An 11,290-nucleotide genomic window follows, 5' to 3' on the forward strand; every position below is an offset into this window, starting at 1 on the left:
GGGAGAAACTGGGAAGTAACACACCCAGTTATCACCTTGGGGACAGTCAGAGTGAACTTCCAGGAAGCAGTGAGCCAGACAAAGCCAGTCTAGAAAGACAGATTCCCCCACAGACCCCTGGCCTCTCGCCCCGGCTCCAGGCATCGTGGGCAGTGATTACATCAATGCCAACTACGTGGACGGCTACCGGCGTCAGAATGCATACATCGCCACGCAGGGGCCGCTGCCCGAGACCTTCGGGGACTTCTGGCGTATGGTGTGGGAACAGCGGTCGGCCACCATTGTTATGATGACACGGCTGGAGGAGAAGTCACGGGTGAGCCCTGGACCCCACCACGGCCCTCAAGGTCCCGTCGGCCAGCCCCTTGCTGACACCTGTTCTCTTGCCCGATATAGATCAAGTGTGATCAGTACTGGCCCAACAGAGGCACAGAGACCTATGGCTTCATCCAGGTCACGTTGCTAGACACCATTGAGCTGGCCACATTCTGCGTCAGGACGTTCTCTCTGCACAAGGTGGGGCCCAGGCTGGGGCTGGGGGCGAAGGGGGGAAGGTATGTGATGGGAGGCAGGCAGAGGGCACCCACTTCTACCCAGGGAGCTCCCCATGGGACAGAGAAAGCCGAGTGTGTCTATCCATGCTGACTACATTCTCATGGAACCCACTTCCATGGAGGGGGAAGCTGAGGCTCAGAGAGGGTACTGCTTGTTTCCATACATGGCTGGAGGACAAAGCCAGCAGCACCCAACTCAGCAATGAGCCCGATTTTCCCTTACCTTTACTCATGCCCCAGGTGTTCTTTGCCCACATGTCCTCTGGCCTTACCCAGCTTGAGCCTATGATGGGGCCTCAGCAGGGTCCTAGCCTTGCCTTCAGGGAGTCTCCAGACAGAAATGGACGGATAGTGGCAGTCCTGTGAAGTCAGGCCTGGATGGAGAAGGTCTTTTAGATATGTATTTAACTGATGGCTGCTGTCCATAGTGGTTCCATCTGTTCTTCTACATTTCTGGTTCTGAATTAGGATAATTCTGCCATCCAGGGAACATTTGTTATTGTCATGATGGGGAGGGGAGGTGCTACTGGCACCATGATGTATCCTCAACACCCAGCCAGGTCATCTCACTGTCAGGCACATGCTTGACCTAAGGGCCAGAAAATTGAGTAATGAACAAGAGTGAGTGAGAATTCTTGGTTCAATCACACACATTAAATACATGTGTCTCTCCCTAATCTGGACACAAGCACACACCAGGGGCCCAAACAGACAAATCCGTTCTGCCCTTGTGGGACATAACAGTCTAGTACAGAAGACCCAGACCACAACTATGAAATGTCAAAGGAGAAAATAAATCAGAGCGGAAACACATTGTCAGGGACCTGGAATAGGGTACTGGGGGATATTGGGGGAACAGCATTTCAGGTAAGAGGGCGCAGCCTGTGCCTGGTGTTAGAGGACCAGTGGGGAGGGCAAGGAGGTGACAGGGCAGCTTGTGCAGGACCCTGTGGGAGGCAGGAACCATGGAGGGCTGTGGGCAGAGAGAGGTGCCCTCTGGCTGCTGCAGGGAGGACTAGGGGGCTTGGGTGGGAGTTAAGGTGTGGGACAAAGAGGGTGGTGATGGGTCTGGACCAGACTGGCCTCCGTGGAGAAGAGGAGCAGGTGCATTGGGAGAGACTTTGAAGGCAGAGCCAATGGTCCTGGTTGAGATGTTGGATGCGGGAGGGGAGCGGAGTTAAGGGTGACTCCCAGGTTCTGGCCAGAGTGCCCGGAAGGATGGCGTCACCTTCAGCTGAGACGGGGGAGCAGGTTTGGGGAGAAGGCCAGACGTAGTTGGCCATGTTGTGTGTGAGACATCCACAAGAGTATCCACTCAGAAACATTCAGGGGCAGTTAGACCCCAAGCCGGGCATTAGAGACATGGCGACGGGGAGGCGCAGACACGGGCATTGTCTTTGAGGTGGAGTTTCACTCCCGTTGCCCAGGCGGGAGTGCAGTGGCACGATCTTGCCTCACCCCAGCCTCCGCCTCCTGCGTAGCTGAGATGACAGGCATGCGCCACCACGCCCAGCTAATTTTGTATTTTTAGTAGAGATGGAGTTTCTCCATGTTGGTCAGGCTGGTCTCGAACTCCCAACATCAGATGATCCGCCTGCCTCGGCCTCCCATTTAAGTGCTGGGATTACAGGCGTGAGCTGCTGTGCGACTTGGACATTTTCAGCACTTGGGTGGCAGGGCGAGCCAGAGTGACAGGTGATATCCTTGTGGTCCCCAGAATGGCTCCAGTGAGAAACGGGAGGTCCGCCAGTTCCAGTTTACAGCATGGCCAGACCATGGCGTGCCTGAGTACCCGACGCCCTTCCTGGCTTTCCTGCGGAGAGTCAAGACCTGCAACCCGCCAGACGCTGGCCCCATCGTGGTCCACTGCAGGTATGTACCTCCACCGGGTTCTGCTCCGACCGCTGCCCCCGGTCCCTGCAGCCCAGCGGCCCATGAACGCCACGTGGCTGTCCCCGCAGTGCCGGTGTGGGCCGCACAGGCTGCTTCATTGTCATCGATGCTATGCTGGAGCGGATCAAGCCAGAGAAGACAGTCGACGTCTATGGCCACGTGACGCTCATGAGGTCCCAGCGTAACTACATGGTGCAGACGGAGGACCAGTACAGCTTCATCCACGAGGCCCTGCTGGAGGCCGTGGGCTGCGGGAACACAGAAGTGCCGGCGCGCAGCCTTTATGCCTATATCCAGAAGCTGGCCCAGGTGGAGCCTGGCGAGCACGTCACCGGCATGGAACTCGAGTTCAAGGTGCTGGGTGGGGCGGGGCTGGGGCTGCCGGGGGCGGGGCTGGGGCTGCCGGGGGCGGGGCAGGGACTGCTGGGGGCGGGGCTGGGGCTGCGGAGGCTGCCATGGGCGGGGCGGGGTAGAAGCCCAAAGAGCCAAAAATCAGGCTGGCCCCGAGCAATGGGGACTACAAGGTGGTGGGGGGCTACCTACCTACCTATCCACCATGGGTGCTCTGGCTGAAAGCATAACCTCCCTCATCCTAATGGTAGCTCCTGGTCTCCTCCTCCTCCCCACAGAGGCTGGCCAACTCCAAGGCCCACACATCACGCTTCATCAGTGCCAATCTGCCTTGTAACAAGTTCAAGAACCGCCTGGTGAACATCATGCCCTATGAGAGCACACGGGTCTGTCTGCAGCCCATCCGGGGCGTGGAGGGCTCTGATTACATCAACGCTAGCTTCATTGATGGCTACAGGTACGTGCCATGATTTTTCTGCCTCGGGGCCCCAGAAGGACCCCCATCTCTGCTCTCAAAAGGCTTCCAGTCTTGTGAGAGACAGAGCTGGAGAGATACTGCCAGCCCCGAGCTGTTTAACGATACGTCTTTAGATGTGTGTTTAACTGATGGCTGCTATCTGTGAATCTCTGGGTGTGTGTTTAACTGATGACTGCTGTCCATAACATGATTCCATCTGTTCTTTTTTATCAGTGGTTCTCAGTTTCAGTAATTCTGACACCGAGGGGATATTTGGCTCTGGGGATATTTCTTATTGTTACAATGACTACTACTGGCATGCTGCTACCAGGCATGCTGCTCAGCATCCTCCAGTACACAGGACAGCTTGCCCCAGAGAACAGTCCAGGGCCAAATGTCACTAGCACAGAGATTGAGAAATCCTGGCATGGGGAGGAGGGTGTTCCAGGCAGAGGGTGCCACACATGCAAAGCCCGAGGGTTGAGAGAGCGCGCAGCCCATGTAAGCAACTGAAAGTAGCACAGGGGCACTTGGAGGTGGAGGGAAGAAATCAGGAGAGGTTAGTGGAAGGCCCGCAGCTTTATCAAGGAATTGGAATTCGTCATGAGACTGGTGGTTTCCCGGCCTGCAAAATGGGCTCACCGGCCGGGGCGCTGATGCACCTGGCAGCCATTCCTACAGGCAGCAGGGTGGCTGGTGCAGAGTCCTGGCTCGGTCCTGACCTTCCCGGGCAGCATCAGGCGAGTCCCACGCTGGGTCTCCCAGGCGGCCCCAAGCTCACACCCGCCACGCCTGCAGGCAACAGAAGGCCTACATTGCGACCCAGGGGCCGCTGGCGGAGACCACGGAAGATTTCTGGCGCATGCTGTGGGAGAACAATTCGACTATCGTGGTGATGCTCACCAAGCTACGGGAGATGGGCCGGGTGAGCCAGGGGCCATGGCAGGGAGGGGCGAGGGCCCGGTCGTGGCTCCCACGGCGCTGACCGTGGCTGCCGTCTCCGCAGGAGAAGTGTCACCAGTACTGGCCGGCCGAGCGCTCTGCCCGTTACCAGTACTTCGTGGTCGATCCGATGGCAGAATACAACATGCCTCAGTATATTCTGCGAGAGTTCAAGGTCACGGACGCCCGGGTGAGTGTGGGGACAGATGGGCGGGAGGGGCTGGAACCAGGGTACACCAGGCTGTTGCCTTAGTGATCTGGAGAGGGCTGCCCTGGCTGCTGCTGGATAAGGAGGCTGGGGTTCGGGAGGCGCGTTAGAATCAGGAGCAAGGCCAGCTGACCAGTTGGCCACGTGCTCCTGCCACCACACAGGAGGAAGAGAGGGTCTTGTCCCCGTGCTGACCGTGTGGGAGCTACACTCTCTAGGGAGCATGGCCCCAAGGGATGACATTCAAGGAAACAAAAGGGGCTTTCCCCTGGAGGCAGCCACCTGCGAAGGATGAGACCCAATGGCTGAAAGGGGGAGGGAGAGTTGAAGGGCGGGGGGTGATGGGTGGAGGTGGTAGACAGTCAGATGGGGGGGATCGGCACCGCCGGGTGAGATGAGAATGGACGGGCTTGGCCGGTAAAGGCTCAGTGGAGGTCGGCACCGTCAGGTGGAGGGAGAAAGGGAGATGTTAGGTGACGGTGGCTGAAAACTCATAGCGGAAGGCGGCCTCGTGGCGACAGAGGATCAGAGTACGTGGTGGAAGATCGGGATGGTAGAGGATGGAGAACGCTAGCCGAGATGCCGCCGGCGGAGGGCGAAGGCGTCGGGCGCAGTGCCGCGAGCCATGCAAGAGGGTGCCCGCGGAGGGTGGAGCCTGGACGTGCGTGTGACAGGATGGAGTGTCCGTGGGAGGTGGTTGTTGGGGTCGGTGGAGGGTGAGGCTTTACAGGGGTGGATGGATGAAGATGGAACTGGAGAAGGGCAGAGGTTTGGCCAGCAGGGGAGGCCAGAAACAGGCAGGAGTCAGTGCTGTGAACCTTGAGGAAGGAGATTTGGAGAACGTGGACCATCAGGGAAAGATGGTACACGGGAGGGCAGACGGCGGCGGAGGATAGCAGTGTCGGATGCGCCATCTGAGGGTGGAGGATGTGGTGGGAACGAGGCAGATGGTGGGGAACACGTGTCAGCGGAGATGGTGCACTTGGGTGGCGGATGCTGGGAAACAGCACCATTGACCTGTGAAGGATGGAAGATGGCAGAGGGTGATGTGATTGGATAGCACCAGTGGGTGGTGGGAAGAGAGACTGGAAGGAGGGCGACGAGAGAGGAGGAAGACCCTCAGGGGAAGACGCCGTCACTGAGTGGTGAAGGAGGAGGCACCAGGGCGGCATGGGGGTAGATGAGGAAGGTGATGGCGTCGGATGGAACTGTCGGATGGAAAGGTGACGAGTTACCAGTGGTGGACGGTGGAACATGGATGGCCCCATCGGAGGGCAGAGGATGAGTAACGGCATTCGGTTCTAGAAGAGAGTGTCAGATCATTTTGGGTGGTGAAAAATGAGCTACCATTGGTGGACGGCAGGAGATGATGGTGTGACAGGAGATGAGTGAGCACCGGTGGGCGGTAGAAATGGCACCGTTACTGGACGGTGGAGGACGGGGGATGAAGGCACTGTCGGGCTGTGGGCAGTGCCGGAGCTCAGTGGTGCTGAAGAGCTGTGACATGCTGCTGAGCGGGAAATGACAGGATCGCCGTGGCGGGGAGGAGGAGGGAAGGGCAGAGCCGGGTGCGCTGTGGTATGGAAGGATGGAGGATGCTGGCGCAGGACGGGATGTGGCTGGTGGGACTGGAGATGTGGGGAAAGGAACAGCTCGGTGGTGGGCAGTGGTGACAGTGAGCGGGGCGTGTTTCTGTGGAAAGCAGGGCAGTTGGACTGAGGAGGATGGTAAGCTGTCGGGGTGAAGGAGTGCCTGAGAGGGTGCAAAACAGGAGTGAGGGCGGGGCGGGTGGCGCACACCTCTAACCCCAGCTACTCAGGAGGCTGAGGCAGGAGAATCCCTTGAACCCAGGAAGCGGAGGTTGCAGTGAGCCAACATGGCACCATGGCACTTCAGCCTGAGTAACAAGAGCGAAACTCCATCTCAAAAAAATAGTAGGGGTGAGCGGCCAGACACGGTGGCCCTCGCCTGTCACCCCAGCACTTTGGGAGTCCAAGGCGTGCAGATCACGAGGTCAGGAGATCGAGACCAGCCTGGCCAACAGGGTGAAACCCCGTCACTACTAAAAATACAAAAATCAGCCGGGCGTGGTGGCGGGCGCCTATAACCCCAGCTACGCGGGAGGCTGAGGCAGGAGAATCGCTTGAATCTGGGAGGCGGAGGTGGCAGTGAGCCGAGATCGCGCCACCGCACTCCAGCCTGGCAGCAGAGTGAGACACCATCTAATTAAAAAAAAAAGCGGCCGGGCGCGGTGGCTCAAGCCTGTAATCCCAGCACTTTGGGAGGCCGAGGCGGGTGGATCACGAGGTCAAGAGATCGAGACCATCCTGGTCAACACGGTGAAACCCCGTCTCTACTAAAAATACAAAAAATCAGCTGGGCATGGTGGCGCGTGCCTGTAATCCCAGCGACTCAGGAGGCTGAGGCAGGAGAATTGCCTGAACCCAGGAGGCGGAGGTTGCGGTGAGCCGAGATCGCGCCATTGCACTCCAGCCTGGGTAACAAGAGCGAAACCCCGTCTCAAAAGAAAAAAAAAAAAAAAAAAAAAAAAATGGAGTGAGGATGAGGAGGCTGGAGAAAAACCCCCATGGCCACTGATAGCAGGACCGGGCTCTCTGCACTCCAGGACGGCCAGTCGCGGACCGTCCGGCAGTTCCAGTTCACAGACTGGCCAGAACAGGGTGTGCCAAAGTCGGGGGAGGGCTTCATCGACTTCATCGGCCAAGTGCACAAGACCAAGGAGCAGTTCGGCCAGGACGGCCCCATCTCTGTCCACTGCAGGTGAGCGCCCTCCAGTGCCCGGAGGCCTGGGGTGCGGGGGACAGCCCTAAGCTTGGGCTGTTCGAGTCCCTGGGGGAGTCGGGTGGACGGATCAGGGCTCCCCTGCGCCCGCCCTGAACGGCTGTGCCCACTCCACCCCCACCAGCGCCGGCGTGGGCAGGACGGGCGTCTTCATCACGCTTAGCATCGTGCTGGAGCGGATGCGGTACGAAGGCGTGGTGGACATCTTTCAGACGGTGAAGATGCTGCGAACCCAGCGGCCGGCCATGGTGCAGACGGAGGTAACGACGGGACGTTGGGGGTGCGGGGGGCTGCCCGGCCTCACGCCCCTGCCGCCCTGAGCCTCAGCCGCCTCCTCTGAGATGGCTGCAGCCACCTGGGACTCTCTGGGACTCTCAGCCACCACAGACACCTGTTGCCCCAGAAGGGGACGAGGGACCCTTTTAACGCAACGGTTGGCTGAAGGTCTGAGCGGGGAAGTGGCCCTTGGAGGGGACAGAGATGGGTTCGTTGCAGTCCCAGAGTCACTGCAAGTTGGTGGCTCAGCCTGGACCCTGCCTGGAACCACTCACCCTGTCCAGCCACTGTATAGATGGGGACACTGAGGGCCAGACTCCTGGCTCCAAGGAGAATGTTCCAGTGGAGGGGTATGAGAGGGCACGGCGACGCACGCCTGTTATCCCAGCGCTTTGGGAGGCCAAAGTGGGAGGATCACTTGAGCCCATCCTGGGCAACACAGTGAGACCCCATCTCTACCAAAAAAAAAAGTAAAAATGAGGCCAGGCACGGTGGCTCACACCTGTAATCCCAGCACTTTGGGAGGCCGAGGCAGGTGGATCACCCGAGGTCAGGAGTTCAAGGCCAGCCTGGCCAACATGGCAAAACCCCATCACTACTAAAAATACAAAAATTATCTGGGCGTGGTGGTGGGCACCTGTAACCCCGGCTACTTGGGAGGCTGAGGCAGGAGAATCACTTGAACCCGGGAGGCGGAGGTTGCAGTGAGTCGCGGTCTTCACCACTGCACTCCAGCCTGGGTGACAGAGTGAGACTCCATCTCAAAGAAATAAAAATGCAAAGATGACTAGGGCCTCCAGGCAGACAGGGCATTCCAGATGAAGAGCCTGGCTGTGGATGGCAGGAAGGTGTGGCATTGCCCAGTTCATCTGGGGAGGACCCTGGGGGCCAAAGAGACCTTCTGCAAGAGACATGCACCAGTCTAAGGAGCTTGGCCTGCTCCTGAGGGCACTAGGGAGCCCTGGGAGGTGTCAGAGCAGGGGAGGCGCTGACGGTTCCCCTCTGCTCCCCCAGGACGAGTACCAGTTCTGTTACCAGGCGGCACTGGAGTACCTCGGAAGCTTTGACCACTATGCAACCTAAAGCCATGGTCCCCCCGGCCCGACACCACCGGTCCCGGATGGCCCCAATGCCTCTGCCCCTCCGGGGCGGACCTCCTGAGGCCTGGAACCCCAGTGGGCAGGGCAGGAGGCGGCGGCACAGCGGTAGCCCTGCACCGTTTCTGGGGAGGACGACGCAGCTCTTCCAGCCCCCCACTGGTCCCAGGCCCCGCCTTCAAATACTTACTTGGCACATTCCTCCTTTCCTTCCAATTCCAAAACCAGATTCCGGGGTGGTGGGGTGGGGGGATGGTGAGCAAATAGGAGTGCTCCCCAGAACCAGAGGAGGGGGGCGCAGACTGACCCCTCGCCTCCCACCCCCGCCCTGCCCTGCCCGTGGTAGTGGGGGGACCCGGGAGGCTCCTCCCTGCCCTGCAGCCTGGGGACACTGGGCTGGGACCAGAATCCAGCTTCCTTTTAGAACTCTCAGTGTAACTGTATCCCGTGACATTTCCTCTTTTTTTTTTTAATGTTTTTTTCTTTTTTTTTTTTTTTTTTAAAGAAACAAAAGACTTGACAGTCAACGACTTTCAAAGAGAACAACTTCAGCTTATTCATATTCTATTCAAAGACGGTCTATTTTTTCACTGTAGACAACGTCCTTGTGCGATGGTTACGTTCGCAGATGTGCGTGGCGGGCCCGTGTCTTAGCTTGCTTTAATCGGGAACCCGCCATCAGAAAGTGTGCTTTGCTCACAGAAGAATGGGATGTCCTGTTTTCTTTCTGGCTTCCCCCCACCGCCCCATGCCTTTTTGTTTCATTTTTATAAATTAAATTTTCAGACATATCAAATACAGTTCTGAGGGTAGGGTCACGGGGGAACTCGGACCCAGTGGTGTTGGGTTCGAACCCGCGGGGTAGGGTTGAGGGGGACGCTGCTGTAAGAGGAGTGAGATGACGGTGCCCCCCCCACCCCCCCAGCCTGAGCTGTCTGCCACCCCCTGGGAGACGGAGAGGATCCTACTTCTTTGGGGACAGTGGCTGTATCCTGCATTACATCAGGGACCCTTTCCCCCAGACTGTGGGGCAGTTTGGGAGCAAAACCAGAAGGACGGGACCCCCTCCACCCATCCCCCCGAGCAAGCGAGTTGTTCCTCTTTGTACAAGGGCAGATCTGCGGTTCCTTTCCACACTGTTTATTCCAGCAGAAGCAGCCGGGTGGTTTTCCCACCCCCGCGTATGTAGATAAATCGACTTTGTATTAAAGGAAGATCGTCCGACCCGGCTCATTGTGGAGTCTTTGCTGCGCCCCTGCCTGTGGAGTCTCGCCCCTGGGGCAGGCCAGTGGGTAGGTGGGGCCTAGAAAGCTGATCTCCCTTCATGGTGTCACGTGTCAGAGGGGTTGGCCCAGAGAGGTGCTGTTGCCTAAGGTCACACAGCAATGAAGCGGCCAGGCCAAGATTTGAACCCAGAACCCAAGCCCTGGCCCGGTAGGGGCTGCCTTGCGTTCTTATTCTAATAAGTGACCATGATTGAGAATCTACCATGGGCCAGTCACTCTGAGATAGAAGTTATCAGCCTCTTGACCAGGTGCGGTGGCTCACACCTGCAATCCCAGCACTTTGGGAGGCCAAGGCAGATGGATCACCTGAGGTCGGGAGTTCGAGACCAGCCCGGCCAACACGGCGAAACCCCATCTGTACTGAAAACACAAGCATTAGCTACATGTGGCTATAATCCCAGCTACTCGGGAGGCTGGGGAAGGAGAATCCCTTGAACCCCAGAGGCCAAGGTTGCAGCGAGCTGAGATCACAGCCTGGGCCAAAGACTGAGACTCCATGTAAAAAGAAAAAAAAAAGTTGTCAGCCCCACTCATTAGGAAACTGAGGCTCAGGGAGGGGCACACAGTGAGTATGAGGTGGCGCTGGGACTCGTACCCCACCCTGTCTCACCTGCAACCCTGAACATAGCACTGTGCCGCCTTCTCCACGCACCGTGGGGAGGAACTGAGTCCACGGAGGGAAGCAGCAGGTTAGAGACACTCTTCTCCATCCTCTAGGCCACCCAGTGAGTGGACCCATGCACTGAACCAGTCACATCCCTGGGGACAGAGGGTGAACCATTGTGTATCTGTACCCTTGCCCAAGTCACTTACAGCCCTGACACAGAAGCCACCCACAGGTGGACGAAAGATCCACCTGGGATCAGAAGGGGTGATCTTAGTGAGACCAGGGACCCAGCTCAGGGAAGAAGACGGCTATGTCTCTTAGAAACCAACAGATAAAGTAGTCACAACAGTACAGATGTGAGCCACACCACTAATAAACTTAGCGAATAGATTTAAGAAACCCTAGTATCCCCTCCCCCCAACATTCTCAAACAAACAGGGAAAATTTGTGAAAACGGCACAGATCTTCGCAAATTCCAAGAAACAAATATTAGATAAGGTATCCTGATCTTGGCTCAGAAGAGGAATTAGCCTCCCCTGGAAAAGGGGAGAAATTTTAAAACACATTTTTTTGGGGAGGCGGAAGGGGGACAGTCTCGTTCTGTCCCCCAGGCTGGAGTGCAGTGGTGTGACCTCAGCTCACTGCAACCTCTGCCTCCCAGGTTCAAGTGATTCTCCTGCCTCGGCCTCCTGAGTAGATGAGACTAGAGGTACCCCCCACCACATCCAGCAAATTTTTTATTTTTTTTGTTTTTAGTAGAGACGGGTTCACCATGTCGGCCAGGCTGGTCTTGAACTCCTGACCTCAAGTGATTCAC

The 11,290-nt window shown here is 57.6% G+C and overlaps 1 protein-coding gene across 17 annotated transcripts in view; it reads left to right on the forward strand.

Moving 5' to 3' along the window:
* PTPRS (protein tyrosine phosphatase receptor type S) overlaps positions 1 to 9,809 on the forward strand; it is a 138,533-nt gene extending 128,724 nt beyond the window's left edge. For 16 of the 17 annotated variants that reach the window (XM_032252157.1, XM_032252164.1, XM_032252162.1 and 13 more), the window contains 11 exons: positions 141 to 316; positions 397 to 516; positions 2,272 to 2,426; positions 2,516 to 2,801; positions 3,077 to 3,255; positions 4,054 to 4,180; positions 4,262 to 4,387; positions 7,032 to 7,186; positions 7,332 to 7,467; positions 8,498 to 9,441; positions 9,472 to 9,809. In XM_032252157.1, coding sequence (XP_032108048.1) covers positions 141 to 316; positions 397 to 516; positions 2,272 to 2,426; positions 2,516 to 2,801; positions 3,077 to 3,255; positions 4,054 to 4,180; positions 4,262 to 4,387; positions 7,032 to 7,186; positions 7,332 to 7,467; positions 8,498 to 8,566 — 1,529 coding nt within the window. In that variant the 3' untranslated portion in view covers positions 8,567 to 9,441; positions 9,472 to 9,809. Of the gene's footprint in view, positions 1 to 140; positions 317 to 396; positions 517 to 2,271; positions 2,427 to 2,515; positions 2,802 to 3,076; positions 3,256 to 4,053; positions 4,181 to 4,261; positions 4,388 to 7,031; positions 7,187 to 7,331; positions 7,468 to 8,497; positions 9,442 to 9,471 lie in introns of those variants that run through there. The other variant, XM_032252173.1, reaches the window with a different exon arrangement.
* Positions 9,810 to 11,290: the final 1,481 nt, after the last annotated feature.

This window comes from Sapajus apella, unplaced genomic scaffold (genome assembly GCF_009761245.1).
Source record: "Sapajus apella isolate SASKATOON/1434 unplaced genomic scaffold, GSC_monkey_1.0 scaffold77, whole genome shotgun sequence".
Taxonomy (NCBI): Eukaryota; Metazoa; Chordata; class Mammalia; order Primates; family Cebidae; genus Sapajus; species Sapajus apella.